The sequence below is a fragment of the Vollenhovia emeryi genome, unplaced genomic scaffold, assembly GCF_000949405.1.
Source record: "Vollenhovia emeryi isolate VEMERY1.0 unplaced genomic scaffold, V.emery_V1.0 DF939203.1, whole genome shotgun sequence".
NCBI classification, from domain to species: domain Eukaryota; kingdom Metazoa; phylum Arthropoda; class Insecta; order Hymenoptera; family Formicidae; genus Vollenhovia; species Vollenhovia emeryi.
Window position 1 is genome coordinate 220,539 of NW_011967163.1, and position 27,933 is coordinate 248,471.

General features: G+C 48.7%; 1 protein-coding gene across 1 annotated transcript in view; it reads left to right on the top strand.

Moving 5' to 3' along the window:
• The window catches only part of LOC105561657, a 154,625-nt gene that overhangs the window by 118,440 nt on the left and 8,252 nt on the right, over positions 1-27,933 (top strand). Inside the window, exons 11-17 of the mRNA XM_012011829.1 lie at positions 12,009-12,282; positions 14,104-14,261; positions 16,863-16,990; positions 23,509-23,709; positions 24,579-24,671; positions 24,812-25,054; positions 27,400-27,480. Of these exons, the coding sequence (XP_011867219.1) occupies positions 12,009-12,282; positions 14,104-14,261; positions 16,863-16,990; positions 23,509-23,709; positions 24,579-24,671; positions 24,812-25,054; positions 27,400-27,480 (1,178 nt within the window). The remainder of the gene's footprint in view (positions 1-12,008; positions 12,283-14,103; positions 14,262-16,862; positions 16,991-23,508; positions 23,710-24,578; positions 24,672-24,811; positions 25,055-27,399; positions 27,481-27,933) is intronic.

Sequence of the window (27,933 nt, forward strand, 5' to 3'; positions counted from 1 at the left end):
AATTTTTCCGGCGTGAACATGGAATTCAGACCTTGGATTTTTCGATTATCGCGCGAGGACGATCGCGCCGCCGATTCGGTCGCCGAGCCACTCGATCTCTCGACATCGAGGAACGGCGTCTCGCGTTACAGTTTCCCCGCAACTCTGGAGCACCGCCAGAGGTACTGTTGCGCTCTCGCGGTGCCGATCGCCGCGAGGAAACCGTACGCGAAAGGCCGCCGAGAAGAGAACGAGAGATCGGGGCCCGACGAATACATTTCGGAAAGGCCGGGAGGCCCGCTCGGCTCGCAACACGCTCCGCTCGTTTATCCGAGCTCCGCGCGCGAGCGCGATGCAAGGAGCATTCCTCTCTCGGCCGAGTACCGTTACTTGAGCGCCGGGCACTTTCGATCATTGAATCTCTCCGCTATCGTCGTACGCAGCTGCCGAAACTCGCGTTAGACACCCGAACGATTCGATTCAATTCGTTAACGTCAGTATTTTCTTGACCGTGTCTGGCATTTTTGATAATACAGAAAATTTATTGCGAAAAATATTACCTCAGCCTGGGTTTGAACCTGGACTTCCCTACACTCTAGGCCGGCGTCTCATCAATTCGACCACTGATGCATTAGTGTAGGGAAGTCCAGGTTCAAACCCTGGCCGAGGTAATATTTTACGTTTTTAATTACTGCTGGCGACATTGAAGAATATTCTTATTAGTCAATTCGTTAAGTTTTTAGGCTAAATGCGAGCTTCGATTCAACGCATCTGTCAGCTCCTGGGTGCTTAACAGGAAGGTCATTAAGGATACTTTCCGCACGTCTCATCTAACAATAAGTAATTCATATCCAGCTCTATCAATGCGGATTAACTTTGATTTAACTCGGTTTTTATCTTTTTCTAGTTCTAAGAGTTGGGAAAAGGTGGAAGGTAAATTAAACCGAGATTAAAGTTAATCCACATTGGCAGAAATGGACATTAGACAGCCTTTATAATCGCAGCTCTACACGGAGAGAATTTTCTCTTAAAATTTATCCTGAAAATTATGTAATTGTGGGACGACATGGGATTTCGGCGAGTTTTTAGAAATTTTATATCATACATTTTATTAGTAAAATGTAATCACGATTACATGATTTTCAGGGGAAATTTTAAGAAAACATCCTCTCCGTGTACCTAAATATCTCCATTGATCGCTAAAATATTTCGATTAAAGAAAGCCTTTTTCCTCTCCTATTCTTTTTCTGTAAGCTGGTACATTCATCATATAAATCGGACTCTGACATTCTAGTTCGAACGCGTGTTCCTTCTCAACTACTGCTCTTATCCGAGAACGAAAGTAACAGCGGCTATTTTCGGTCGATAATGAGTCGAAGATCGTGACCAATTCGGCAGCCTACATCATTGCCTCTCAATAAAGCGGCGATCTCGAACAGTCCGACAGTTAGCTCTGTCAGATTATATTTCGAAGTCGTCTACTCGGCAATCCGAGATACAACCGATAGATTATCCGGATGCCATTAATTTACCATCGATTTGGCAAAACACTTGGACGCCCCGCGATCTTTACAGCCCTCGCTAGGAAATAAATGTTTTGCTGATAGCTGTAGCAAATAGTTCGCCGTCGTGTCCACAATAAGAGACGACAGCAAAACAACGTTGGCGTTTATCGCGCCCCATTTCTTCTAGTTTTTACCCCGGACGGGCTGCTGGGCAACATCTAAGGAAGGTATGTCATTGATGAATAGGTTGGTCACGCGACGGAATCTTTTTGCCACGAAGCCGAGGACGCGCAGGGGCGCGTCAATTGGACTGAACCTCGGCACATGAACCGTTAAAGCAGCAGGATTTAAACGCAGTTGTGCTGTGTGCGCGATGCAGAACGATTTTGCTTCGTAAAATACCGTTACCCTAGTCGCGGAACTCGCGTCGCGGATTCGGTCCTTGCGTAATGCGTACCGGCGCGGCGCGGCTGCGAGGTGTTGGGCGGTTAATGAGATTTTTTTTCCTCTTATCAACTTGCCAGAGTATCCGGTATATACTTTCTACTGTTGCCTAGACGACGTAAAACTGCGCGTTTCTACGCGACATTTTCGATATATCTGGCGCACTCTCGATCCTTCGGCTTCCCTCTTGCGATACGACGTGAAGCTTATGAACAAGGAAATAGCGACACAATTTCTACAAACGTAAAAGTAGGTGACAGGAAGACGTATTCGCACCTGCCGTCATCAGATCGATCACAATGACGGTGCCGGCGAGGCGACGGGAAATTGAGAATCGATAAGAAATTCCCCGCGCGGCGTCGAAACACGCGGAAAAAGCGGACAGCCCGGTTTGTTGGGTCAGCTCTCGTAGATTTCACGTTAGTCGGCGTAGTTCCTTTTTCCTCGCCAACGTAACTGGATCGCTAACGGATGATCGACGCTACGCGTTCATTGCTATGCTAAAATTACATTTCCGCTCGGACGCTTTAATCCTCTCGCGTGGGAAAAACGCCTTCGTGTCCTCGATAAAAGGGGAGTAATTGACTTCTTCTGTAGCATTAGTTGGGCGAAACGCACCATTTGCTCCGTTTCTCGCGTGTTGACTATTATTCCTTCCGCTTTGCGGCCTGCCGACGTTCAAGGGTCTGAGCAGAAAGATTGCCGTAACCGTTCACGATTCTGTCGTAAGACTTAAGTCGGTGTCGGAAATCAACGCACAAAGAATTGTCGTAGACATACGTCATTTATTGCATCGCAAGGCGACATACGTCTATGACAATTCTTTGACTTCCGACACCGACTTAAGTCTTACGACAGAATCGTAAACGGTTACGACAATCTTTCTGCTCAGCCCCTAATTCGACTCCTTGTGCCTCGTATCAAACGGCGGCCTGCCGACGTTCAAGGGTCTGAGCAGAAAGATTGTCGTAACCGTTCACGATTCTGTCGTAAGACTTAAGTCGGTGTCGGAAATCAACGCACAAAGAATTGTCGTAGACATACGTCATTTATTGCATCGCAAGGCGACATACGTCTATGACAATTCTTTGACTTCCGACACCGACTTAAGTCTTACGACAGAATCGTAAACGGTTACGACAATCTTTCTGCTCAGCCCCTAATTCGACTCCTTGTGCCTCGTATCAAAAGGCGGCGACCCCCACATACCGGCTAGACTCCATCGATCGCCATCCATGACGCGCGTTACCTTACTTCTTCCGGTCGTCTGCTAACGCTCGCAACGACCCTTTTACGACCGTCCGTAAAATGTAAAGGACGAGCTTAACTCGAGAACCGTGCCGCTCGCGACATTTTGGCGTTTTTTGAGTTTACGAGACGGCAAGAAGTGTCATTAGACGCGACTCTTTCTCGCGCGCGACAAGCTCCGCGCTTTTCCCGGGTGAAAACACGCGAATATTTTCTTACGACAGTTCATATTCGCACGTCCATTCGCAAGCGACGCTTTTTGCGTAAGTCGACGAAGCGACGGCGTGCGGCGCGTTAATTTGTGGCATTCATTAATTCTTGATACATCCGAGTGGAAATTCCGATATTCCCACGTAGACACCTCGACACATAGATTCACGCATTGAGAGACTTCGAGGTCTAATAATCCGTCCGATATTAATAACTTTCACTGCGAACATCTTATTTATTCAGGCGATACCGCCGGCATTACGACTCAACCGCGGTATCATCCACCGGTTCAACGTGTTCGTTAACCATTCAGAACGTTTACGCTATCCACCGTTAAATCTCCCCGTGTCATTACCGTTTCTGGCGGCGTACAAAAAGAATCACCGACGCTATTGCTAGTATAAAGTGGATAGTTAGCTCGCGTACACACGTTTCGCGCTTAGGGATCGCGATGTCGTCCTGAGCATCGTGATTGGAAGGCAAGAGCCGGACCTTGAAGTACCACGGCCGATGAGACAAAGCGACGATACCGAGTCGCCTGACCTACTTGATCACTACAGATCCCGTTACTCGGTGCCGCCGAGTCGACACTCGTGTCGGTGCCGTAGTGGCTACTTGCTACCATAATCATAGTGGCAAGATTGCGGCAGACCGTTGCGCGATCTTGGAGAGTGGTTCAAACGCGGGAGATTAATCCGCACGGGAAATACATTGCGGCGGACCGGAGTTTGCAGTAGTTTCGCAGATCGGCAATGCGATTAGTCGCTTTACCAAATTGCCCCTCCGTATAAGAAACAATGATTTCGTCATCGGGGGATAACATACTCGCGGCTGCGCGCGTATCTCATTCTCGCGTTATTAGCTTCGATCGTCGCGCCTTTTTTTCGTAACTCGAGTCGATTTGGAGTCTTGAAAAACCACGATATATATGAAAAATTAAACACAAATTCGAAGGAATAAAGAGACGCCCGCCTAGTGAGAGGGAGGTCCAGGTTCAAACCCTGGCTGGGGTAATATTTTTCGCAATAAATTTAAAATAATTATTTAGAGGCTAATAAAATAATTATTTAGAGAGAATAAAGGATTATTCAGACACTGACATTCCGGCTCTTTATTCCCTCGAATTTGTGTTTATCAAATGAGAGCTTTGTGAAGTTTATTAATTTGATAAAAAATTAACTTGCATCGAGAACTTAGTTTTTCGGATTCATGTAAAATAGAAGACCGTATTTTTTGGAAATAATATTCCTGAAGATCCCGACCGCAGGTTTAAGTGCGAGTACGTACGTAGATGTGAATAATTCAAGACATAAGAAGTTACTCCTTCGCTTGCTATCGAAGGAGCCGCATAACGGAAAACGTAAAGTTATGATTTAACCAAGTTTCGCGATTAAGTGATAATCGTTATAAAGTCGTTATAAAGTATGCTAATATCCTGGAGAGAGCGGGAAAATTAAGAGAAACTTGAGAATCGCATTGAGTTATATAAAGGCCTCTCATTTTTTATTTTCGAGTCGTAAAACAACGTTGGCTATTCTTAGTCCTCAGACGTACTTGCCAAGAGGTGTCTCGCAACTTTGAAACAAAAACAGGCCTTGTCGCAGGGAATAAATATGACGAGCAGGCTGTTACAAAACATGACGTGATCGCTATTTAGTATCCCCTCGTATAATGTTACTTTCCCCCTTGCAACTGCCTCATTCATCTCTAATTTCTCGGATCACAATCGAGCTTAAACCCTGTGTCCACGTTGCTAGAACTTGGCCCAGGTTCTGGTTTCGAGAAATGTGTAGCCAATCGACTTGCAGCTATTCCGTAAAAGTCGCAAGCCGATTAGCTACACACTTCTCGAGACTAGAACTTGAACCAAGTTCTAGAATCGTGGACACAGCCCTTTAGATAAATAAATGAAACTTTCCCCTTGCAACTCCCTCATTCATCTCTAATCTTTCGGATCAGAATCGAGCTCAGAATAAATAAAGCTGATGCGCGCGGCGGTAACATCGCCGCCGGGGCCTTCGCGTGAATTATCTCACACAGGCGAGCCTCGCCGGTCCCCTTCGTCTTCGGATTAGTCGTCACAGTTTTACGGCGATGTGTTAAGCGAGACGTACGATCCTATTTTATCTCGCGGCGAGGATACCGTGCGAGGATGCGATAAAGCACCGCGAGAGAAGCAGCGCTCGAGGAATGCCGTGGGGGTGTAAAATATTTATTACACCCGGACGCGAGCCACCGCCGGCGTTTCCTTCGCCCTCCCTCTCCCGCCCCGCGATGTAATAACGGCGGGGAGTACGGTACGCGCGGGGGAAGGGGCGTACAGAGGCGGTCCGGCGTGTACGACTGCGAAAAAGGAAAATCAACACCCTTGTCCGACCGTAACAGCAACAGGTCGAGGACGATACAAATGACCGTGGGAGTACGGTTCCCGCCGCCGTCGCCGCCGTCGTGTTCAAAGTGCCACGATCTATTTCTGTTTGCCTACCCGGTGCGCGTCCTTCCCGGTTCGCGCGCGCTCGTTCGTCCACCTTCGCCGATCCGAACACGACGCGTGACAGAAAAAGAGAAGCGCCCACACGAGCTCCGACTGATGGCGTCATTTTACACGCAAGGTCGTATTTAACACCGGAATAACCAACCCCGCGAAAATGACGGATTTCAAATTTCAGCGAAAAATATAGAGGAGAGTCCCCTACTATAAGACAGGATCCTAATATGGGACAGCGGGGTTTCTGGTAAATTAACAGGCATCAGTTGATTCCACCATGAATTTATTGCCCTTGGAGCGAAATCTGTTTAGTGAAAAATTAATTGTCCGATCGTGTAATCGTCGCGAGAAGAGATTTGTGATTGAATTTGAGTGTTGAAAACCTGCTATCTCATATTAGAGACTTATCTCATGATAGAGAACTTTCCTCTACATGAATTCACGCGAGAAAGGTATTGTCAGGCGTAAAAATCCAGCTCACGGTATATTGACACGTTATTCTATTAAAGCACTTGATTACAAGTTTTGATTAATGTCACTTACTTATGATTCAAACGTCTTGTTTCAAATTATAGAAATTATTCAAACGCTATCGTTGGAATTTATGTTCACGCTATCGAGATAAAAAAATTACTGTACAATTGAGCAAATAATTAGCCAATTAATTTTCCATCAATCATTCTAATTTCAAAGTGCAATACTATACAGAATGCTTGCATCATGCTGGTAGTTCTGGTGTTAATTGTACAGACTGTGGGTGATCATCGAGCGGGGAAATTCAGTCGAAGCGTACTCTGTTACTCGATCGACAATCGAGACGATTAAATGGAATGTCAATGTTTCGAGGCATTTAACGTTGAGACAAGCAAAACTCGCGAGTTGACAAACACTGCATTCAGAAACTGATATAAGGCTGAAGATGGTGAAACGCTCTGTAAAAATGAGTGTCGAGCCGGATTACGTGCTTCCACCGTGTCACAACTCGGCGCGAGTTCCTCGCGAATTTCATTAACCGCTCTCGAACGTGAGAACCGCCCCTCTTCCCATAATTTCCCTCCGAGCGATTCAGCGCCGAATCCTGATCCGGGAAAACGATATTCGCGCCCTTCCGGAGCCGACGCTCCTCGTCGTTTCAACGACCCTTTGACGCCTCTTCCGGCGTCGCGACGCCCAGCCATTAAATCCCCATGGAAAGCGCCCCAACCCCCCTTTTAGGCCATTCGAGGTGAACAACCCCCGCTTTAATCCCCGTGAATTCTGCACGGTCGGAGATTCCATGGACCACCCTCCTTCCTCCTCCTCCTCCTCCTCCCTGTCTTTTCCCTCCTTTCTACCGTGAAAGCGTAATTTCCAGCTCAGACCTCCAGATTCGAAACGCCTCGCGACACGTCGCGTTGTCGCGCGCACGAGTCGCGTAGCACAGTGACATGACGGAAACAGCGTTTCCCATAACAAGACGAGAAATTCGCCGCGGCCGTCGGCGGATTCGAAACGCCATGAAATTCGCGGACACCCCGTACATAAGTACGCACGGATAACGGCGCTCGTTTGTGCACCTTGATCTTTTCCGCGCGCGGTGCCAAGTGGCACACCTATATTTACGCGCGCGCGTGCAGGCACGGCAGATCAAATCGGCGCCTGGAATTTTTAACGCCGTTATTCTCCAAGTCCGGACAATTTATTTCGTTTTATTTTCTTTTCGATTTACGCGCACCGCGCGCAGCTTTGTGACGCGCACCCTTCTCCCTTTCCCCCCATCCACCCGCCGCTCTTCTCTCGTACGAACTGCGCGGCTTTAATTAAACGCGGCGCGAAACTTGCCGCGAATTTCTCGCGTTTGCGGATTTTGTAATGCGCGCGAAACGAGGTCCGGTTCTAAAACAACGAAATTGGGTAACGCCGGCCCGATCTGTTACACGGTCTAACGTTTCCTGCGCGACTTTCGCAATGGGTGGACAGACCCGTACATTTAAATTATTATCGCACCGACTCTACACCGCGCTCTCTCGAGAGGTGGAATATTAGGGCAGTACAATCGCCGATCGATCGCCCGACTATCTATTAAATTATTTCTCCCGTTTTCTCGATTATCCGCGCGTTTTCCGTGTGCATTGAATATTCCGGATGGCTATCGTAACTTGCATCGCATTGAGGATGGCGATACAATTCAGGCCGAACGCGTTTCATTGGATCAATGCGCGGCAATTATATTCTGGGATAAAAGAGGAGATGAACGACTGTTATTGTACGCGATAAAGAAGCTGGAAAAAGTCTTCTCGGCGATGCGCTAAATATTAAATTCTTCCGCACGCTCCTCGCAGCTTACAAGTAGAATATCGAGACAATCGAAGAAATTGAAATGTTTTTATCGGCGATTTTTTAAAAGGGACCCTTGACTTTTGACATTAAAAGATCATTTTTAATCTGTACACCACAATGCCCTCAGCGGTTTACCCCTCGCTGGGAAATGAAAAACCGGGCCTAACTCAAATAACTCCTGATAATCCAGCAGAGCGAGGAGGAGGAGACGCGGAGTCTTCGTTGCGGATATCGCTGTAACTCTCAATCGCGACTTGATTTATTTGCGATCTCTATCTTGCAACGAAAATTTATCGGTCGATACCAAATAAATTTCTCGCGACGTCCTTTGACGCGCAGGATTTTTCGAATCGCTGACAATGCCGGCCGTCCATCCGCATTCCGGTCGCGGAGGCCAAGAACCGGGAAACGCGATTACGATTGCGCGAGAGGAAACACGACGTCGCTCAGGAAGCCGATCTCGATTTAATCCAATCGGGCGTCATGGCTGGTTATCGATACGAACGTCGCAGAGTCATCCCGCTCGCGTGTCCACTCGCCACATAACGATGAATCCGCGCAAATCGCCGGCATCCCGGATGCGTCGTCACGCATTCCGCCAAGCACGCAGTCACACCGCCGATTGTCCACGGTCAGTCGACGTAATCGCGCATAGTTCGCACGTTCGAGTTTTTCGTCGTGCCGGCCGGGTTGCGAACAATTCCGCGCGCGGAACCTCCATCTCCGCGGCCTGGTAAAGGTGAAAAATGTTGCCACTACGCGGCGGAAAATACAGTACCGGCCAACAATATCTCACCCTTCGATTTCTTCAGCATAACTAATTTTTAAGTCTTCTTCCTCTTCTTCCTCTGAAATTAGGCTTGGCGAGTGTGGCGCAGAGAAATGTTTGAAATGCTTAGTAAACAAATGAACGAAAAGATCCGAGTTCAAATCCACGAACACTTGTGATCCAGCTGTCTATCCATCACTTTGGGGGTCTTGCCGGGGGTCTTCTGGATGTTGGTTTCCCGTCTCTTGCTGTTCTTGCTATTCTCTCTTCTCCCATTCTGGATATGATCGTTCCACTCACGTCTTCCCTGTCTTACCCTGACGATGTCTGGAACATCGCAGGTTTCCCTGATCATCTCGTTGGGTTTAAAGTGCTCGCATGAAAAATTCATAATCCTGATGTACTTTGTCGAATTTCATTACCCTTCGTGTACAAGATGTACCTGTTGTCGGGTGTCTACTGTAAAATTTTGAGCACATTCGGTGCACTTCGACGAAAGTTATGTTCAGAAAACCTAAAGGTGGTATACTTTTGGCCGGTACTGTACATCCCTTTGAATTATGTCTCGCGTATCTCGCGGTGTGAAAAAAATTGATGCGTATATATTCGTGTAATTTCGCGGGCGGAAAACGCCAAGTGGGCGAATGGACCCGAAACAAAATGCAGCGAAATAGAATTCGAATGGCGATAACTCGGGACGGGAAGATAAAGAGCCGGAGTATCGTAAAAATCGCGAGGAGTCGGTCTTTCGGCCGTTTCGACTTTTTTTTTGCTACCGAGAAAGCACTTTCTTTCGAAATCTTTTATCACTCTCCGCGCATAGTTGCTGCGGCCGGCGAAGTTACCATATCTCACGATACTCCATGCATAATAAGACCCTCATTTTAGCTTTATTGCTCATGAATTTCTCGATTGCGCAGCCCGGACGTTCCACGACAGGCTAAGACAGGCGAGCTTCATAAACGCGTCTCGCTACGTTATAACATTCACTTATGATGCAAAGAGCATAAATAAAAGAAGCCGTTTGTGGTTCAACGGAAACTGCATGCAACGCGCAGGTGTCTAAGGGTGCAGCGTAATCTTGAACTCTCACGTATTCTACGGGAACGAGTTTACGAGCCACGCCGGCAAACAGAGAAACCTCGGCTATATCAATCTGCAAATATGGCCCGATCGTGACCGGAGAACGGAATTTCAAATCGCGCGCGACGTCTTTATCATATCATATGGGGAGTCGCGCACTCGCGTGCTATCAGCCCCATACATTCTGCAGATTGAATACCGACTATTATGCGCGCGAGGTGCGAGAGGAGTTTCCTGCTGCGCCCATATGGCATCGCGCCGGGTCGTTTGCATTCCCTGCGTCAGTCTGAGCGTGAACGCCGGTTTAAAGCGTGAACGATCGCCGCACGACAGATATTCCGCCGATTCGAGCGGGCAAATGCCAAACGCGCGTGCAGCAGCAGCAGCAGCAGCAGCAGCAGCAGCGCGCGGCCGGTGCGGATCCGCGCGCGATTTGTTCCGTTCATTGTCCGCTGAATCGCCCTCCCCCGGTCTCTCGATGAGGGACCTCGCCAGCGGATTCCCGACGCATTCCGCATCGATCGAATTCCTGGGCGATCGCTACTGCGATTTTCCCAGTTGCGCGACGGACGCGATCGGACTTTCCATTCCGTCGTTTCCACCGCGGGAAACCTGTTCGTACCGACTCGTTGCGGGCCGAGAATGCGGGAGGAAAAAGACAGGGAATCGTGCGATTGCGTTCGATGCGTAGCCGTGCGTCGCCGAGCCGGTCCCCCGGCGACAATCCCGGGGCCTTACGTAACCGAACGCGCGCCAGCCTGATTCCGGAGGTTGACTTAATTGCGCCCGGCAAATTGTCCTTTCCTCTCCCTCATCTGTCTCGTTGCTCCGTTCTCCAACGCAATGGCCTACCCGCCATTCCGCGCGTTACACGTTTCCGTTCGGTCTCTCTCGTCCTGTGTGTCTGCCAATTCGATCCCGTGTGCCATTCCCATGTTCGCTGCACGCATCCGGCCGGAGGACCCGCCGGCGTGAGATTTGATCGTCCAAGTCTGAGCCTGCGTCAAGGCCTGTGTCCACGATGGACTTGGTCCAAGTTCTAGTTTCGTGAAATGTGTAGCTAATCAACTCGCAGCTATTTTATAAAAGCTTTGGAATCTCTCTGGACTTGTCTCTTATTTATTTTCTTAAGGATTTCCTTTGCTCCGGGGTGAGAAAATGTATGTAATCTCGAAACTGTAAGGCTTCTAGGAAATATGTAATCTCGAAATATATGTAATCTCGAAGCTTCCAGCCGAGTCTCACATGAGTGTCAATATTAGTCAGAATTATACGGTTCGTATACGCCAGCTATATATTAGCTTTACACCAGATCCAATCGCGAATATTCTTATTGAATGCACATATTCGCGTGTGTGTACGTTAAGTTATTACAGTAATGGCAAATATATTAACTTAATATTTCATATATTTGTCTATTCCAGAACTGGCTTGTATTCTTTATGTAACTTCTCACCACGGTGCGAGTCACTTAACGAAACATAATACTTCGGTGTAGATACTCATTGCTAGTTGAGTACAGTCGGCACCGAGCAAAACCCACTCATTTCGGTCCGATTTATATAATCAGTCGTAAAATCTTAAGAAATCATACACGCATCATCCCGTATATTTTTCACTTACGACTGACAACGGTTGTTCGCCGAGGGCGAGCGATCTACGATAGGGCATTACTCAATCCGATATCCATACTGTAGTTTCCCACATATTTCTCCCATCTTTCCCATTCAAGCGAGACAGACGTTTCCTGAATCCCCTCCCCCCGGACCGATCCCTCGCGGTCCCAGGATGCTTGTGAGATTTCACCGCGCACACGCGAGAGGCTCAATTAGCGTAACGTCCCGTATGAAGTCCTGCTTCGAGACGTAATTCGCGTATACCGCAATGAAGGTTGCCTCAAACGTACATACGTAATCATACGATAGGATTTTTTTTAACGAGCGTGCGTACTTCTTTCTCGCAGCGTCCGGCTCGGGGTCCGTGATAGGCAGAGACCCGCTTCCACCCAGGGCCGTCAGCACATCTCATCTGCCTCAGAGAACGCTGACTCAACCGCCGACGGCGGTGTCCACTCTTCCGCTACCGAGAAACAGCACCGGCAGCGGCCATCGGCAGCAACCGCTCCATCACTCGAGCCCGCAGCAGCAACTGCCTATGAGGCAGCTGGAGAACGAGCCCACCACCGCCCAGATGCTGAGGGCCGCCAGCAACGGCGACATCGGCAAATGCCCCGGCATGTAAGTAGACGCGAAGCCGACCCCTCCCAGGTATTTGTATAACGAAGTTTCGGCGCGCTGTAATTAAACCGCCGCCCCTATCGCACCCCGTAATAGGGAAACTTATTAGCGAGCGCGTACTCGCGCGGCCGCAACCCTGCCGTCTAATTCTGGCGAGCGAGTTGCGCGACTGTTTAGTTACTTTGAAGTGGTGACTAGTGGAAACGCCGCAAGCGGCCGAATGTCTGCGCCCTTGCGCATCGCGGAAAGGTCGTCCATTCGACAAGTATTAGAAACGAATTACCGCGTCGAAGACACCGCCCGAGGCGCTCCAGCGTCCCGTTCGATTCTCACTTTACGGCGAACCGTGTCGCAGTCGTTCGACTGGCACGAGACGCCGAGACGCGAATGCTGCGAGAAGAGCGTAATTTAATCGCCATAAGAGGCGGCGGCGCATTTCCACCCAAACGCAGCGCGATTAGCTATCGCCCGATTTAGTCCGTAAATAACTCGTTATGTACGTAGCTCCTTGCACGCGCGAGGGTTCGTTCGTTTAAGTCGCTGTTTAATTACTCGCCGCTTGCTCGCGCAAACAACAACAACGCTGTTAGTCTGACGCAAAATGTACAACCGATCAAATTTCCTGTGTGTTCTTGACAACTCATAACGCGAGGATTGTGCGGTGACGCAATTACGGTAATTAATTTGCCTTCTCGCGTAACGATGAAATTACACAATTACGCGCTCTTAAAATTTACTTGCAAAATTTTCGCATTTCTTCCGCATTTAGCGGAAAAAATCTTTTCTGAAAGCAACAGAAGATTGGACTCGTTTTACGCAACGCGATGGGATGTGTACAGCGTAGGATTGGAGTTAAAAAATAATAGCGGAGTAAGTTAACTATAAATAAAATAAAACGAAACTTACGTCAAGTATTTAAAAAGGGCAAATATACCCGGGTCAAATCTATTTCGTCCAAAGAAATTTTATACCGATTATAAGAGCGCGCGCGAACAGCGATATAATTTCGCCGTTAAATTTTCATTACGCGGAGAGACCAGCCAGCTAGACGTCACTAATTAGACCGAAGGGCGTCGCGGTGTCATAATCGACGTGAGAGCCGCTCTCAAGCTCGCCGAGCTCTATTTATTGCCGGGCGCGAACTAAACCGCGTCACCTTGATAATACAATTTTCCCGTGCGTATTCCGCGTCGCGGTCTACCTTTACGGCAAATCTAATTTCTGCTGTATCGCGTAGCTGTGTTTGTCTCGGACGGTAAACATCGATTTTCTCGTGATTAATCGGCAAGGCTCCCGCTCGCTATAAATTGTGCGTGAAAAGACAATTGCGCGATCAAATGTGAATTGCGAAACGTCGGAAATTGTCAATAACTATACGTCCAATTCTCTTTTTACATGGTATATCGCGGTACAAAAAAAATCGCGTTATTTGGAAAAACAACATGTAAAAATCACTCTGTGTATTTCGAAACACCGCGTAGAAAATGGTGCTTGGACAGGTTTTCTTTTCACATGATTTTGCACTCGGTATGCGTCGTTATTCTTTAATAATATTGTTAATGTCAGAGTCTGTGTATTTTTTTTTTTCGAAAAACCGCGTAAAAAGAAAGAGCTAGTGTATCCGACACTTGCAAATTAATAGCGTTATGCAAAATCTTCCTTGACATCCGGGGCGTCGTATTTCCCTTGAAATCGCGCGTCCAGCGACTCAACTTTCTCCCTCTCGCAGCTTCTCCCCGCATCACGTCACTTTACGGCGCGGCGTCACTTGAAACGCGGCCTTCTACGAATCGGCCCACTGACCTGCTCGTCAAATTTCAGGGTTACCGGCAACGACATGAGGGACCTAAGGTTAGCATCGCCGGGCGGTCATTCCACTCAGCGATTGATCAGCCCGATCGGACACTTACGGGCCGCCGCGCTGAACGACCATCGTGTTTCCAGTCCCAGCGACAGCGAGATACGCGTGCACAGTCCAAGTAAGTTTTCCTTTGCGTTTGGAATTTATCGTCCCCTTCCCCGGTTTCCACGAGGATTAACTTTTCGATGAACCGACCTGTGGACCACGCAGCGTCGAGGCGATTAATCGCCGACGACTGCTGCCCCGGAGAATCCGGCTTTGTGAAAGAACCCGAACTTTTGCCTCGAACTCGAAGTCGGTTAAGGCGCAATTAATATATTGTTGGTCGTAATACGAATCGCTATCGCGGGCTCGGCGGTCGGGGAAAAAGAGTTAGACGACGTCAACCGGATGGTCGTAATAACGTCTCCGAGCTGGAGCGGCCCGTATCGACTTTCCTCTTACCCGTACAAAGCGCGCGAGTAAAGGCTAATTAATAACGCCGGCAAAGACAATGTCAAAGGTACACAACGCCCACGTTTATAAAAGGTTTATAAAATGATCCTTCAGCGTTCCGGGCATATCGCGCCATTCGGAATTAATGGCTCGCTAAGCGCGCTGATTAATCAGATTTTCCCCAAGTGTTCGCGATATAAATTTCTGTAATAACAGTGATACGTAGTTTTTTCAAACGACCTACTCTGGCTGTTTTTATTTAAAAAGAAAAACGACGTTTCGGTTCCAGATTTGGACCCTTGTCAAGTAATCTGTTCACACAATTGTTAATGATCTCATACCGTTCATTTGGCCAATATCGTGTTATGTTAGTAAGATATTAGTCGAAAAATGATTGCACTCTTTGGTTGAAGAGTGCAAAGTCAATTGAAGTTGCATTGTTAATCGTTGAACACAAGTAAAAGTATCGAGAGATGTGTGTTGGACGAGATATCAGATTGAACTGACGGGTGACAAATAAAGTTGTCAAAAGACATGTGTCGGACGAGAGATCAAGCTGGTTTTAAACTTACTGGCGATATTAAATCTATTTCTGTAATAACGTAAGACTTCTCGTGTAACAATTATTTCAATTCTGTTCGACACAAACTCGCGGCGCACAGAGCGGTGGAACGATACGATCGTTGCAAAAGTCTTTTCGCAATTGCTGAGGGGAGACGGTGTTCTATTCAGCAACGCAGAATGCGTACAATGCAACGGAGATAAAAATAACTTTCCGTTGCTTCATTGTCAAGAAAATATAATATATTCATATTACACCGTAAACACTCAATATATTACCGGCGGTAAATCTCTGCCTCTAATATTCGAAGCCTAACCCGGCTCGTCTGGAACATTTGGCTCGCGCAAACTTACGAGTGATGAACGGAGCCTCGCTCGGCGGATGAGCGATTAATACCCGCGAGATTAAGCGGCGATTTAACGTCTGCTCTGAATCGCGAGATTGCCGAACCGCCTGAAAAGCAGCATAAATTTAGGTCGAGAATTTCAGCGCGGGCGCCCGGGGTTAATTATCCGAGGATCCGTGGCGGTGCGGCGGTGTCCCGGTAAGGCTTGTGCGCCGCCCGTCTAATGCACAACGCGGAATAATGGAAATCCCGTGTGCATCCGTACGCCCCCGCCTGACTACGCAAGGGTACGCATGATCGATACCAGGCTTTGGGTAATTCAACTGCGAGGAACAGGCGGATCGAGGTTACGCAATATCATCCCGCGACCAATATACGTCTTTGAACGTGCAAAGAAACGATAATCACACGCGGTCTTTATTCCTTTCGAATAAAAAGATCTGAGCATTTCGAAGGCAAGTTAGCGGGGCACAGAAATTTAGCCGATCTCCTTTCTTTTCCCCGACCGCGATATGTTTGGAGAATCGAGTGAACGCGATACTAAGGAAACTGGATGGACGTTTGCTCGGAGGCGGAGAATATTCCTTGGCGAGTATCGCCTTCAGAAAGAATAGTCGAAGCACGGCAATCTAAATACCACGGTCCACCAAGAATTTTCCTCGCGCAATCCGATTGTATCTGCACAGGTACAATAGCTGCGCAATTTTCTGCGTTAGACGGAAGTGCTTCTCCGTTTTACGACGCGTCTAACGGTCGCAGCTGCGGAACATTTCTGTAGGCATTTGAATATTCTATACAGGTCGTCCCAGATCCATTATCGTTCAGCCCAGCCACAGACAGCGGAGTATGAACAAATATGCTAACGTTCCGATACATCCTTCGAGGATCAGGAGGAAAGAGCGAGCCCCCGAAACTGAATTTGTGATTAGGCAAAAAGTATATCGCATTTACAATTTAATCGCCGAGATACGATATTAAAAAGAATCGCTAGCTCATCTCACAATTAAATTAAGAAAACACTCTAAGGTTCTCCGGGGGAAAAAAAACGGACAACGGATGTATAATACCGCGTAATGAACGAAAGGAAGTAGCTCCGACAGTTCCGGCGCTTTGAGGCGCAAATACAAACGACCGTCGTTCGCGTGATTAAGGAGAAAGTCAATCCACTCGCTCGTTATTACAACTTTTTTTTTCCGCCGAGTCCGAGCCCGCGAGCGAAGCTGTTTTCCCGGGGAGGGAGAACAAAGGGGGGAAAAAATCTTCGGGAATATCAGTCGATTCCGATAGTTCCGGCCTCGTTACGACACGCTCGGAAATACGCCGCTTCCTCCGTCGGCGGCTTTCTCGAGCTAACTTGTCTACTTTTCTGCTCGCAGGTGAGAGAATAATGATCAGCCCGATCGGCAGGGAGGTCGACCGCGGCGGGGGTGCGACGGCGACGAGCCAGAGGCAGGGCCAGCAGCGGCCGCGCGCGGACTGCAGCGGCGAGCTGCTGCACAAGAGGGTGAGTTGAACGCGAGCGAGGGCGGGCGAGAAGTCGCCTTAACGCCTCGGCGCGAAAGAGCGCGGCCCCGTCGATCCCGTCGATTGGCATGGCAGAGCATGATGGATGGCGAGAGGAAATTCGCGCGCGTCCATTCGCGGTGCATCGATCGTGCAACCGTTAACCGTCTCGCCCGTCGTGTCGCGGTGGCCGGTCACCGCAAACGGAGAAATTTACGGCCGGTGGACGATCGCGAGGGCGCTTTGTATAAAAGTGTCAACCTTCCTCGTGAGTCTCCACCGGTCTTGCTCACGTCCGACTCTCGGCGATTCGGTTCGGTTCTCGCGGTGAGGCACTAACGTTCTCGCAAATTGCTTGCGGTTTATTCACGAGCGTGTACTCTCTCGCTGATCTCCCGAGTCGTAAAAAAAAATAATAAATCACGCGTTCGCGTGTTTATCCGACCGTGCAAAAAGGCGAGGAGCCTCGGAAAAGCCTCGATTTACAATACGGCGGATCGAGTTTATTCGGCACCGCCGCGGATCGGATTACCAGAAACGAAATGGAGAATTCTCCCGCGGGTGTTGCACGATCGACGCTCTCCCGTATCGCTGCTTTGTGCGTGTAACTGTCTCTTTGTCTTTGCCGTGCAAGCACACACGCTGTCCGTTTTATTGGCGCGGCGTACGCCTGCATATCATCATCGCGGCATGTAAATTCCATTAGCTCAATTAATTAAAACATCCCGAGAGAGAGAGAGAGAGAGAGAGAGAGAGAGAGAGAGAGGAGGGAGGGGACGGAGGAGCACTTTCGCACGTTACACACTCGGTCCGCATCACGATGCGAATGGGATTGACAGCGTTTGAGCTACGGTATATCGCGAAGGGTTAACCGCTGGCCAAAATGATGTACACCAATGTCTACTAATACCCAGTGGGCATTATCTTGTTATCTTATTATCTTATTTATCTTGTTTTATCTTCTTTATAATGCCCCAGCAAGGCCTAATGCCCAAAAAATGCCCAGTAATGCCCAGTAATGCCGCCAATCTGTACGCCACAATGCTCTCGGCGGTTTACCCCTCGGTGTACCGCGATAAACGCGGCGCGAGCCATTTCCATCGACTTTTAAATTCTGAAAACAATTCTGACGAAGTTGTCGCTGAATTTCTCATAATTTATGGACGGAGTCACATTGATCCCTGAACGCGAGACAGGTCATCGTTGCCCTTTACGTTATTACACGTAGGCTGTTACGTGACGGCTCGCGATCCGACGATCAAAAATGAATGGGTCAAACGGAGCCCGGTACGTCGTTCCCGAGAACCGGGCGGGGCGAGGACTCTTTTCGGCCACGTCGAAGAATCTGGAATGGAATCGGAACGTGTTCTGTATACCTTTGATCCCTCAAGTCGCCTTTTCGGTACGCGGGGCGTCGCGAGGATTCTAAACGCTGCTCGGGGAGTTTGCGAGTTTGCGCTACGAACAATCCTGCCGGACGGCATTCTTTGGGCAGCGATCCCGCGGCCTCTGCCGCGATCGCTCGGATTCGACCGAGAGACCAGATTTTTCGCTCTCGCGAGCGGCGAATTTGGACGGGGGGCGCCCCCCCCCCGAATAGTTTTCTTAGCGCGAGCTTATCTCGGGCGCACGCGGTGTGCGAGGAGGCAGGGAAGTAACGACCCGAGTGTCGTCGTCCTGGCGCCATTACATACAATGGAGCGGGTGAAGGGCGGCGAGAGGACCAAGACGAAAGGGGGGAGACAGTGGAACCGGAGGGAGGGAGAGGCAGATAGAGTGACGGGGGGGGGGAGAGAAGAGAAGAGAAGAGGCGAGAAGAGTGACGGAGAGCGGCGAGAGAAAAAGACGACCGAGAGGCATGGGGTCCAGGGTCGATCCTGCATACGGTCAGCACCGGTCAGCAAGGGCACCGTGCCAAGGAACTGCAGACGGTGCTTAAGCCTCGTGCACAATGGACAGCCTCACCGCCTGCGCACGACGGCGCGGCGATCATCCTTCTGAACGCAAATTCGCCGGGCTCTTCACAACGAGTGTCCCTACCGCTGAGGGAATGACTCTGACGTAATATATATATGTTATCGCGGCGGTGCGGAATTTGCGAGACGCCGCGCGTAACGCGGAGGCACCGTGCGCGACGTTAGAGACGGGCGGCAGCTGAGCGAGACGAGTGGTCAGAATCTTAAATTTCCGTCTCTACGGAGGAATATCTAATTTATCCTCTTCTCCGCGGGTATAATGAAAGAATAGCACTCGGAAAGCAATTTGCGTCCCGAGTTTTAATTTACCGTCGACCGCCGCTCCGGCGATCGCGTTACAAAAGCACGAGGGAGCCGCGAAACCTTTCTACGCCGATCGAGCCACGCTGTTAACGCTTAAACTGCGAATCGTCTGCCCGCGTAAGCCGACACCTCGGGAACACGTCTTGGGGACACGTCGACCGCGAGGTGTCCTCGCGGGAAGACCACGCGAGACGTCCGTTCGCGCGATCCGCGTCGTCGCTCTAACCGTGATGTAAAGGCCTGCGTCCACGATGCTAGAACTTGGTCCAAGTTCTAGTTCCGAGAAGTGTGTAGCCAATCAACTTGCTTTTATGGAGTAGCTGCAAGTTGATTCGCCATTTCTCGAAACTAGAACTTGGATCAAGTTCTAGCGTCGTGGACGCAGGCCTTAAGAATGTAAGGTGAAACATTCCCGTGGATACGCACTCGCTCAATTAATGGCGATCCTTTGACCAATCAGAAATTTGCCCCAAACCTTCAAACTGTAAATCATTGCGCGTATAATTGCGGTGGGATGTAGCAAGAACCAGCGAACACTTTGCCCCCAAAATGCATGCAACCGCCATTTTGCGTTTCCTGCGTCTTGCTTATGCGTTGCGTCACAACTCAAGTACTTCTTCAAATATTCGTACTACGTATAATTATTTTAACTGTATTGTTCACTGTTTCTTGTCGGATCAAAAAAAATCAAAAGTTGTTACCATTGAAATAATATAAGATAGCGGACGCGTTTCAGCACACAGTGCTTTCATCAGCGCGAAATTAAAATAAAATAGTTAAGTCGCCTAGTACATAATTGTCAATAAGTGATACAAAGTAGATCAGTTGAAACAGACAGAATTAGTAAAAAGTTAAAAACGTTGCTGAGGCAAGTGGACGCAACGGTTGTGGTCAATGCTTTGTGGAGACAACCCCAACCTTTTATGTTTCCGTTGCTACTCTATCGTTTTATTGCAACAAGTTAAATTAAATGAAATTACGCGCATTGTTTCACCTTACGTTCTTACATCATGGTTCTGATGGCTAATCCAAGTCGACGGCGGGCGACGAGGGAACCAGAAGCGAGCGGAGGACGAAGGCAGAGCTCCGAACTTTTGTCGGCGAGCATACCCCCGCGCGCGCGGTCGAGAGGCGACCGGGGGCCCTTCGGGGGCAAAAGGTACAAAACGTCGGGCACCGGGCGAACCGGGCAAGGCGGTGTGCGGCGCGCACTATGCAGCCGGCCGGTCGGTCGGTCGGCGAACGAGCTAGCCGATCCCGACCGGGAATGACGCCAGTCCGCCCGCCGAAGCGTCGCTCGACGCGCGCCATATCGCGTGTCCCGTTCGTCGCCCCGTCGACGCGAGGCCCGCGAGTTCGCGGTGGAGGTCTTCTCTTCGTTCTCCGCCAACTGGAGCGATCCCTCGCACGGGACCCGCCGATCCACCGGAGAGACGTGGGACCACGGGCTTAAACAGGTAACGCGTTAAATGGAGGAGACTCGAGAGACCAACAGGTTCCTATCTCTCCGACTCTGCTCGACGCGCTCCTTTTGGAGTTGAAGACGTGAAATTAGGGAGGAAGCGGAGCTTCGCGGAGATTCTTTATTAAACATCTCGAGGATACCATTCGGCGGATGTTTGGGACCAAGGATTTCTTTGCTGAACTCGGGGACACCGGCGCTTTGTTTGCTCGTACGCGCCTTCGAGGAAGCGAAATGTATGCTCTCTGTCGTTTGCGGAGGGTGAAGATATCTTATCAGCGCGCAAATACTAATAATTGTACGCGCAAAAGAAAGTAAAAAGCGAAGATCGACCGGTGTTACGTCGCAACGGAATGCGGCAGATTGAAAACTGGCCGCGAGGGCTACCCGCGCGAGAACTCGGTGCCGCTTGTTTAACGAGGAATTGTCCTTGGCGGGTACGATGAGCAAGCGTGCCTTTCCTTTTCGCAATGCGCTTCGCGCGCGGTCGTGTTGACGTAGCCGAGCGCGCGCGCGGCAAAGAATTCGAGATTCGCCGAGCGACCATTCCTCTCGCGTGGAAATGCCCTCGATCTCGCCGCGGTGCACCCCGCGAATACAGATTGCGCGACCTGGCGCGCGGAGATGCGCCGCGATCGGACTCCTCGGGAATGCGAGGAACGTACGAGGGTGTACGCTTTTGGGACCTGCCTGTTGAGATAAAGAAGGCGCGCGCGTCTTCGTTTGCGCGGGGGAAGCCACGATGGCGATCGCTCCGAGTCTCATTCGTTGCGCTCGCCACTCCGGACGGGGCGGTGGAAACGGAGGGATTCCGCCGCGCCACGCTACGTGCATCGAACCTCGGCGTGACCTGTATCTGTTTGCGCTCGTCCGTGTCGATATGTCTATGGGAATTTGTACGCCGCCTTCCGGGCTTGTCTCCCGGCAACGCGCAGCCTCGTATTAGAAAATTGGAAAGTAATAGAAAACTACGGGCGCGCCCTCCGTTTCCGCCGCTTTTCTACGACCTTTAGAAATTCTCCGCGATGGCGCGCGAGAAATACGACCAATTTGCTCCGAGCCTCGAAATTACTCGAACGTTATAGACAAACGCGACCGTCCGAGCGAGTTATTTTTGAAAAGCGAAACAGCCGTAAAAGAGAGAGAGAGAGAGAGAGAGAGAGAGAGAGAGAGAAGGGTCAGAGATAAATATTCAACCCGGATTCCTACGTGGCGGAACTTTCGTATCCGCACTTTGCAAATTTAAGCTGAAGGGACACTTCCAGGCGACCCGAAATGAATCCTCAGTTCCATCTCGCTAACGAAATAATATCGATACTCGAACAATGTCTCGTTCGATATAAACGCGAGTAAATACTCAGCTGAACGAGCGCTGCTCGTAAATTGATAGCGTGTCACTTATTATTTATTTACCATTTCCACGCGCAGTGCAAATATTAAACAAATTAATGCTCGATGACCGTTGTTATTTCAGCAATTGTTCGCATCGCATTCCACTTCCACCGTCGCGCGCGCGTGCGCGCTGCCCTTCCGTCGTGTTACACGAGGTCGTATCCGTCTCTCGCCTCGCCTCTCGAGTCGCCGCAAAATCCAACCGTAAAAGCCACTAAAACGTAGCGGTTTCGGAACACGGCGGCGACGAATGCAAAAGCGGGCCGGGCGGGGAGCTCGCCTCCGAGCGGGTAATCCCCCGTACTGCGCCCGCCGAGAAATCCCGGGCGGTTAAAAAGTTTGCGTACAATCTCTCTCGCAGGCGCAACTGACATAAAACCGCCGGCTGAAATTTCGATACGGCTAAGCGGGTCGCCTAATTCGGCCGCCGATGCGGCTCGCCGCATTCTCTATTTCCCCGCATTCACGTGGAACCCTATTTCCGCCTAGTTTCCACCGTTTTATCAGCCGCGGCCCGCGCAACTGGACGATCGCGTGTATATTTGCACGCGTATCCCCGATACATTGTGTCGCGACCATAGACTTGTATTCTTCTTCTTCTTCGTCTTATTCTTGGCACGCGGCTCTGATTCAGAGCCGACACCGCCACGTCCAACCAAGAGACCTTTTGTTAATTACTCGCGAGTGTGGCGTAGAAGGCCGCACCCAAGCGGCATGCGCTATCTCGAAAATTTGTTGAAATCCCTTGACGAGGAATACAATTTGCACTGTCGCTACGGTGGCTCACGGCACACTATACATATAGACTTATCTAGAGACCCGGACTTTAACACAAAGATTTAAAACACAAAACATTGTCTTAAGAGTACAAGACAGCCATTCTGCTCAGGTCCTAAGTCTATGGTTCGGACGGTTTAAATTTGCGCGGGGGAAAGAAAGAGGAAAAAAATAAGAGGTCGGCAGCGAAGCAAAAGTTGTCGCATATTCTGAAAGATCTCATTGAATCGAACGACCCAGGGACAGCAACCGCGACGCTGTATCGCCGCGGCTGGTGTCGACGCAGTCTGCGAGACGTTGGTAATTTTAATTCCGCGCTGTCGATGACAACGTTTTCTCCTCTCCCATGCCAATCGAATCCACGTACGCTCGGTGCGTCCCGGTGTGTAATTGCGGGATTAGCCCGTCGCTTTTGGTAGCTTTCTCTAATAAAAAGCCTCGTCCTCTCGTTTCTCCGTCGGGCGAAAACTCACGCGATCCCCCGGAGTAATCCTCACGGCCCCGTAACGTAACGATTCCCCGTGTTGTGTGTGCGTGTGCGTGTCACAGCTCGATTACCCTGCGTCGTTTGCGCGTGTGTGGCTAACAGACGATTGCATGCCTCGACAGAGTAACATCAGCTCCCTGCGAGCGGATGCCGGCGGCAGGCTGGTGGCGCAGGCTGGCGCGTCCGGGTTGGTGCGCGTCTCCGCCGGCGAGCTCCTGGGCAGAACCCACGAGGAACTGGTGCTGCTGCTGATCCAGCTGCGACGACAGAACGCGACGGTCCTCAAGGCGATGGAGACGTGCCACATGGAGATCGAGGCGCAGGTCCGAAGAGAGTCCCTCTTGCACGCGATCTCACAGAACATTTTCACAGTAATTAGATGGTCCCGCGGACGATGACGGTGCCGGTGACGACGGTGGGCGTCGTCGTGGGGCCCGTCCGGAGGATACTGTGTGTCGTAGGCTCCTCGGGCTCGAGGAGCGCCGCTTTTAACGATCGCTTTAATGTTAGAGAGAAGGCAGGAGAGATAATTCGCTTTGACAGACGACCGTGCAGTTTGACGAGATCTTTCAGCATGCGTTGGAACAGATCGATGTGTCGTAGATTGCGAATCCACGCGTGACGATGATACGGTACGAGCGATCGACGATCGTGTCTCTCATCGTCGACGATGTGACGTAGAAAAAATTAACGCTCGCGCGCAAATAACGGATTGAACGTATTCAACTGCGCTTTGCGGACCTCGCGATCCGCAAAGTGTACTTGACTGCTAGGCAAGCGCGATACGTTGCTCTCTTTCACGTCCCATGTTTCAACGTCGAGTCGGGGTTTCATGCGATAGAGAGGAAAAAAAGACACACGATCTCTTCGGAAACGTTATCAGACAGCTGCGTGTTCAGCGTCAAATGTGGGACGTAGATGAATATACACCTGTGATCTCTCGCGCGAGACGTGCGCGAGATTCGAGGAGAAAGTCGAGTCGAACTTAGGGTCGCCTTTCTACGCAAATATGTGTCCGTTGCATTATTGTCCGGCTTGCGCTGTATGTCACGGAGTAACGTGTCACTTAACGCGCGGAAACGCGAATGCTGTGTTTTGTTTCGTTAATCGGCGCGAGCGGTGAGCGGACGAGAGAGAAAGGGACTCCTGATGGCAGCGCGATAAACGTTTCGTGTATTGTTTGCGTCCGCAGGCTAGACTGGCGGATCTCGACACGCCGCGGCGGCTAGAGAATCTTCAAAAACTCGAGGAACTCAAGAGGCACCTGATGGATCTCGAGAAGCAGGTGAGACACGTTTGTCGCGCCAAGCGCGTGACCCCGCGGGGATCCGCGATCTCGAATTGTTCGCGTAGACGACGCGTTTCCGGTAAGCCGGTAGTTTGAAGAGAGAACGTTTAATCGCATCTGATTTTCCCCCCCGAAAGTACGAGAAGAGCAAGCCTCTCGTGAACCTCGTCGACAATATGGTGAAGCTGGGTTCTTTGTACAATCGTAACACTGCCAACGGGACCAGCAATGTTTCCGGTTCTCGCCACGATCTGATGCACGAGAACGCGAGGGATCATCGCGACCGTCTGGAATTCAATCAGAGGGTGCAGGAGCAACGACTGCTGGCCGAGGAGCGCAGGGATTGGGACAGGCTGAGTCCTGATCACGGACAATTACAGGTAATTCATTTAATTGTCACGAAAGAGCCAAGCGTGTTTAATTTGTGCGGTTACGCGCCCCGAAGGCAGTTGCTCGATTGGGACTTTTAAACAATTCTTACTTTTACAACGTTGCAAACATCAATAATTAAGCTTTTAATCGACCATAACTGGCAACTGTGTTTTTAGCACAGAAAATCTTTTGCGAAAAATATTACCACAACCAGCGTTTGAACCTGGACCTCCCTTACACTCTAGGCGGGCGTCTCGCCAATTCGGCCACCGAGGCATATAAGTGAGACGCCCGCCTATAGTGTAAGGGAGGTCCAGGTTCAAACCCTGGCTGAGGTAATATTTTTCGCAAAAGATTTTCTGTGCTAAAAACACGTTGCCAGTTATGGTCGATTAAAAGCTTAACTATTGTTAGTCACGTACTGGCGTCAAATAATTCTTGATGTTACAAACATCTCCAAAAAAAATGTTGATCAAAAGTGTACGATCTTACGGAGAACGTTTCGATTGCGAAAAAGTGTTCTTCGCTTTCTCAATCTCGTCAGGTATCGACCGTAAAAGTACGTTTTCTTTCTTCCAATTTCCGTGTCTAATACATTTCGTACACGGGAAGAATTTTCTCTTAAAATTTATCCTGAAAACCATCGTAATCGTGGAACAACGTGGCATTGTGAAGAACTTTATGAGAGTTTCTTGAAATTTTACCATACATTCTACTAATAAAATGTATACTAAGTATAATTACTAGTTAAATGTATGGTGAAATTTCAAAAGACTCATAAAATTCTTCGAAATCCACGTTGTCCCACAATTATATGACTTTCAGGTTTAGGACAAAAATTCTCTCCGTGTATTACACTATTTCCGCGATATAATACTCTGTGCGTGAGGCGAATCAGACATGGAAGTCTTCTTTACCAATGAAAATAATTCCTGAATTCCCGCGTGCTGTAACACTAAGCGGCATCCGCGGTCGACAGATTGTAAAAAAGGTCGATCGGAAAAAAGATACGTGGAAAAATTAAGAATTACTCTCGCCGGCAAAACCACAAGAGAGACCGAACTCGGACGACACTTATGACCCGTCGTAAATTCTGCGAAGAGCTCACTTTACCAAAGGATATACTTTCCAGACTAGTCAAGTCTCTACGGACAGCATCCTCTTAGTATCTCGCTATCCTAGTATTTTAGTAATTGCGTGGTTAGAGAAATGCAGTCAAAGTGGAAAATCTGAACTTGATTTGCGCCCCCCGGGTTATTTTCGCTTCATGTTATTTGAGTATATTTTACGCTAGTTTTAATTTATTGAAGCAAATAGCGAAACTTAATACCAAAACTTTTGTTTGATTAACTGAACAGATATTTCTGTTTCTGTTTGTGTTAATTACAATTAACCCCTTGTATTTTTACGAAGAAATTATTTATGCCGAACTCCGTATGGAGTGCGAAGATTGAATGGTACAACACGCACAGTCGCACACACATAAATATACACTTTTGCCCTGTTATAAGAACACATCAACCTACAACGAAATACGGAAAATCTCAACTTGATATACGATAGACTAATTAAACTAACTTAATATTTACATCCCTACTCTTTTATTTTATTTTATTTTTCTTGCGACTTTCGCATCTGACTTTTGTCTATTCTGTGTTCTAACGCCGATGACTAGACAACGTACTGCGATGTCTTTAACGTTTGACATAATTTCACGTCTTAAATTTCGACGAACCTTGTAAGTCTTTATTTCTATGTTTTAATTTGTTATATATATTTATTAATTTTTATTATAAAAAACAACTTAATTGTTATTTCGATTCCCTGCTTCGCAAGACCATATATTATAGCTCTTTCTGTTCTTCAGACATTTACGGATACTCGTGTAAGTTCGTTACCTGAAGAGGACCAGTATTACTGGCCGAAACATTGTAAAGTTATAATAGACTAAAGAAGTGTCAGTAAGGTCGTTTCAACACTTAATTTTATTTCTTAAATTCTCGACTGGCGTTAATATATCTGCTGTTGCATTGTTAAAGTACGATAGCTGTTGCAGTAATTTAAAATTATGTGTCATTACGTATATTTTGGAATTTAATATTGTCAAATTGTTCCCTTTGGCCGAATATGACCGGACTATTTTTAACACGTTCCCCTTTTACGGGCTCCTGCCTTGGAATACAGGAAACAGAGCGCCGAGAAAACAAAGAATTCTGGAACGTTGTTCTGGAATTAATGACAGCGAATCCCCTGTTTTCCCCGAGATCTGCTCCGAGTTGAAACGCTAGCTTGTCCTTTGAACACCGAAACTTGAAGGTTTCGTAGTTCACTCGATATCCTTTCTATGTCGCAGGCTAAAGTGCAGCAGCTCTACAAACTCGATCGACTGCTCCAGGAGGAATCTGGCACGCTGCATAGTCTCCAACAGGACAAGGTTGGTATCAGCGTAATAATGGTTACTCGGGAGGAAGTTTCCGAGCTATTTGAAAAATTCCGAAAATTACATTTCGAAAAAAACGCAACTGCTATAACCGCCTGTCGACAGAGCGACGAATGTATGGGAGTTTACCGAGTCTCTTCTAGGAGAAATGCTTTCCGCGCACTGATAGAAAAATATGTAGTATTTGAAACTATAATTGCATAGTAAAATAATTATAGTCAGGAGTATCATTTTTACAGTAATTATTACTATAATATTAGTAGCAGCAACCATATAGACACAGTGATGCCAACTAATTAAAAAATTTACTATTTAACTACATTTCTATCATCCACCTTAATAATCACACGGTAAACAAAAAGTGGTTCGGAATGCCTTTTTTTCTATCAGTGCACTATTCTTCAAGACAATATCTATCGAGCTCAATTTCAAATCTGAAGAGTTCCG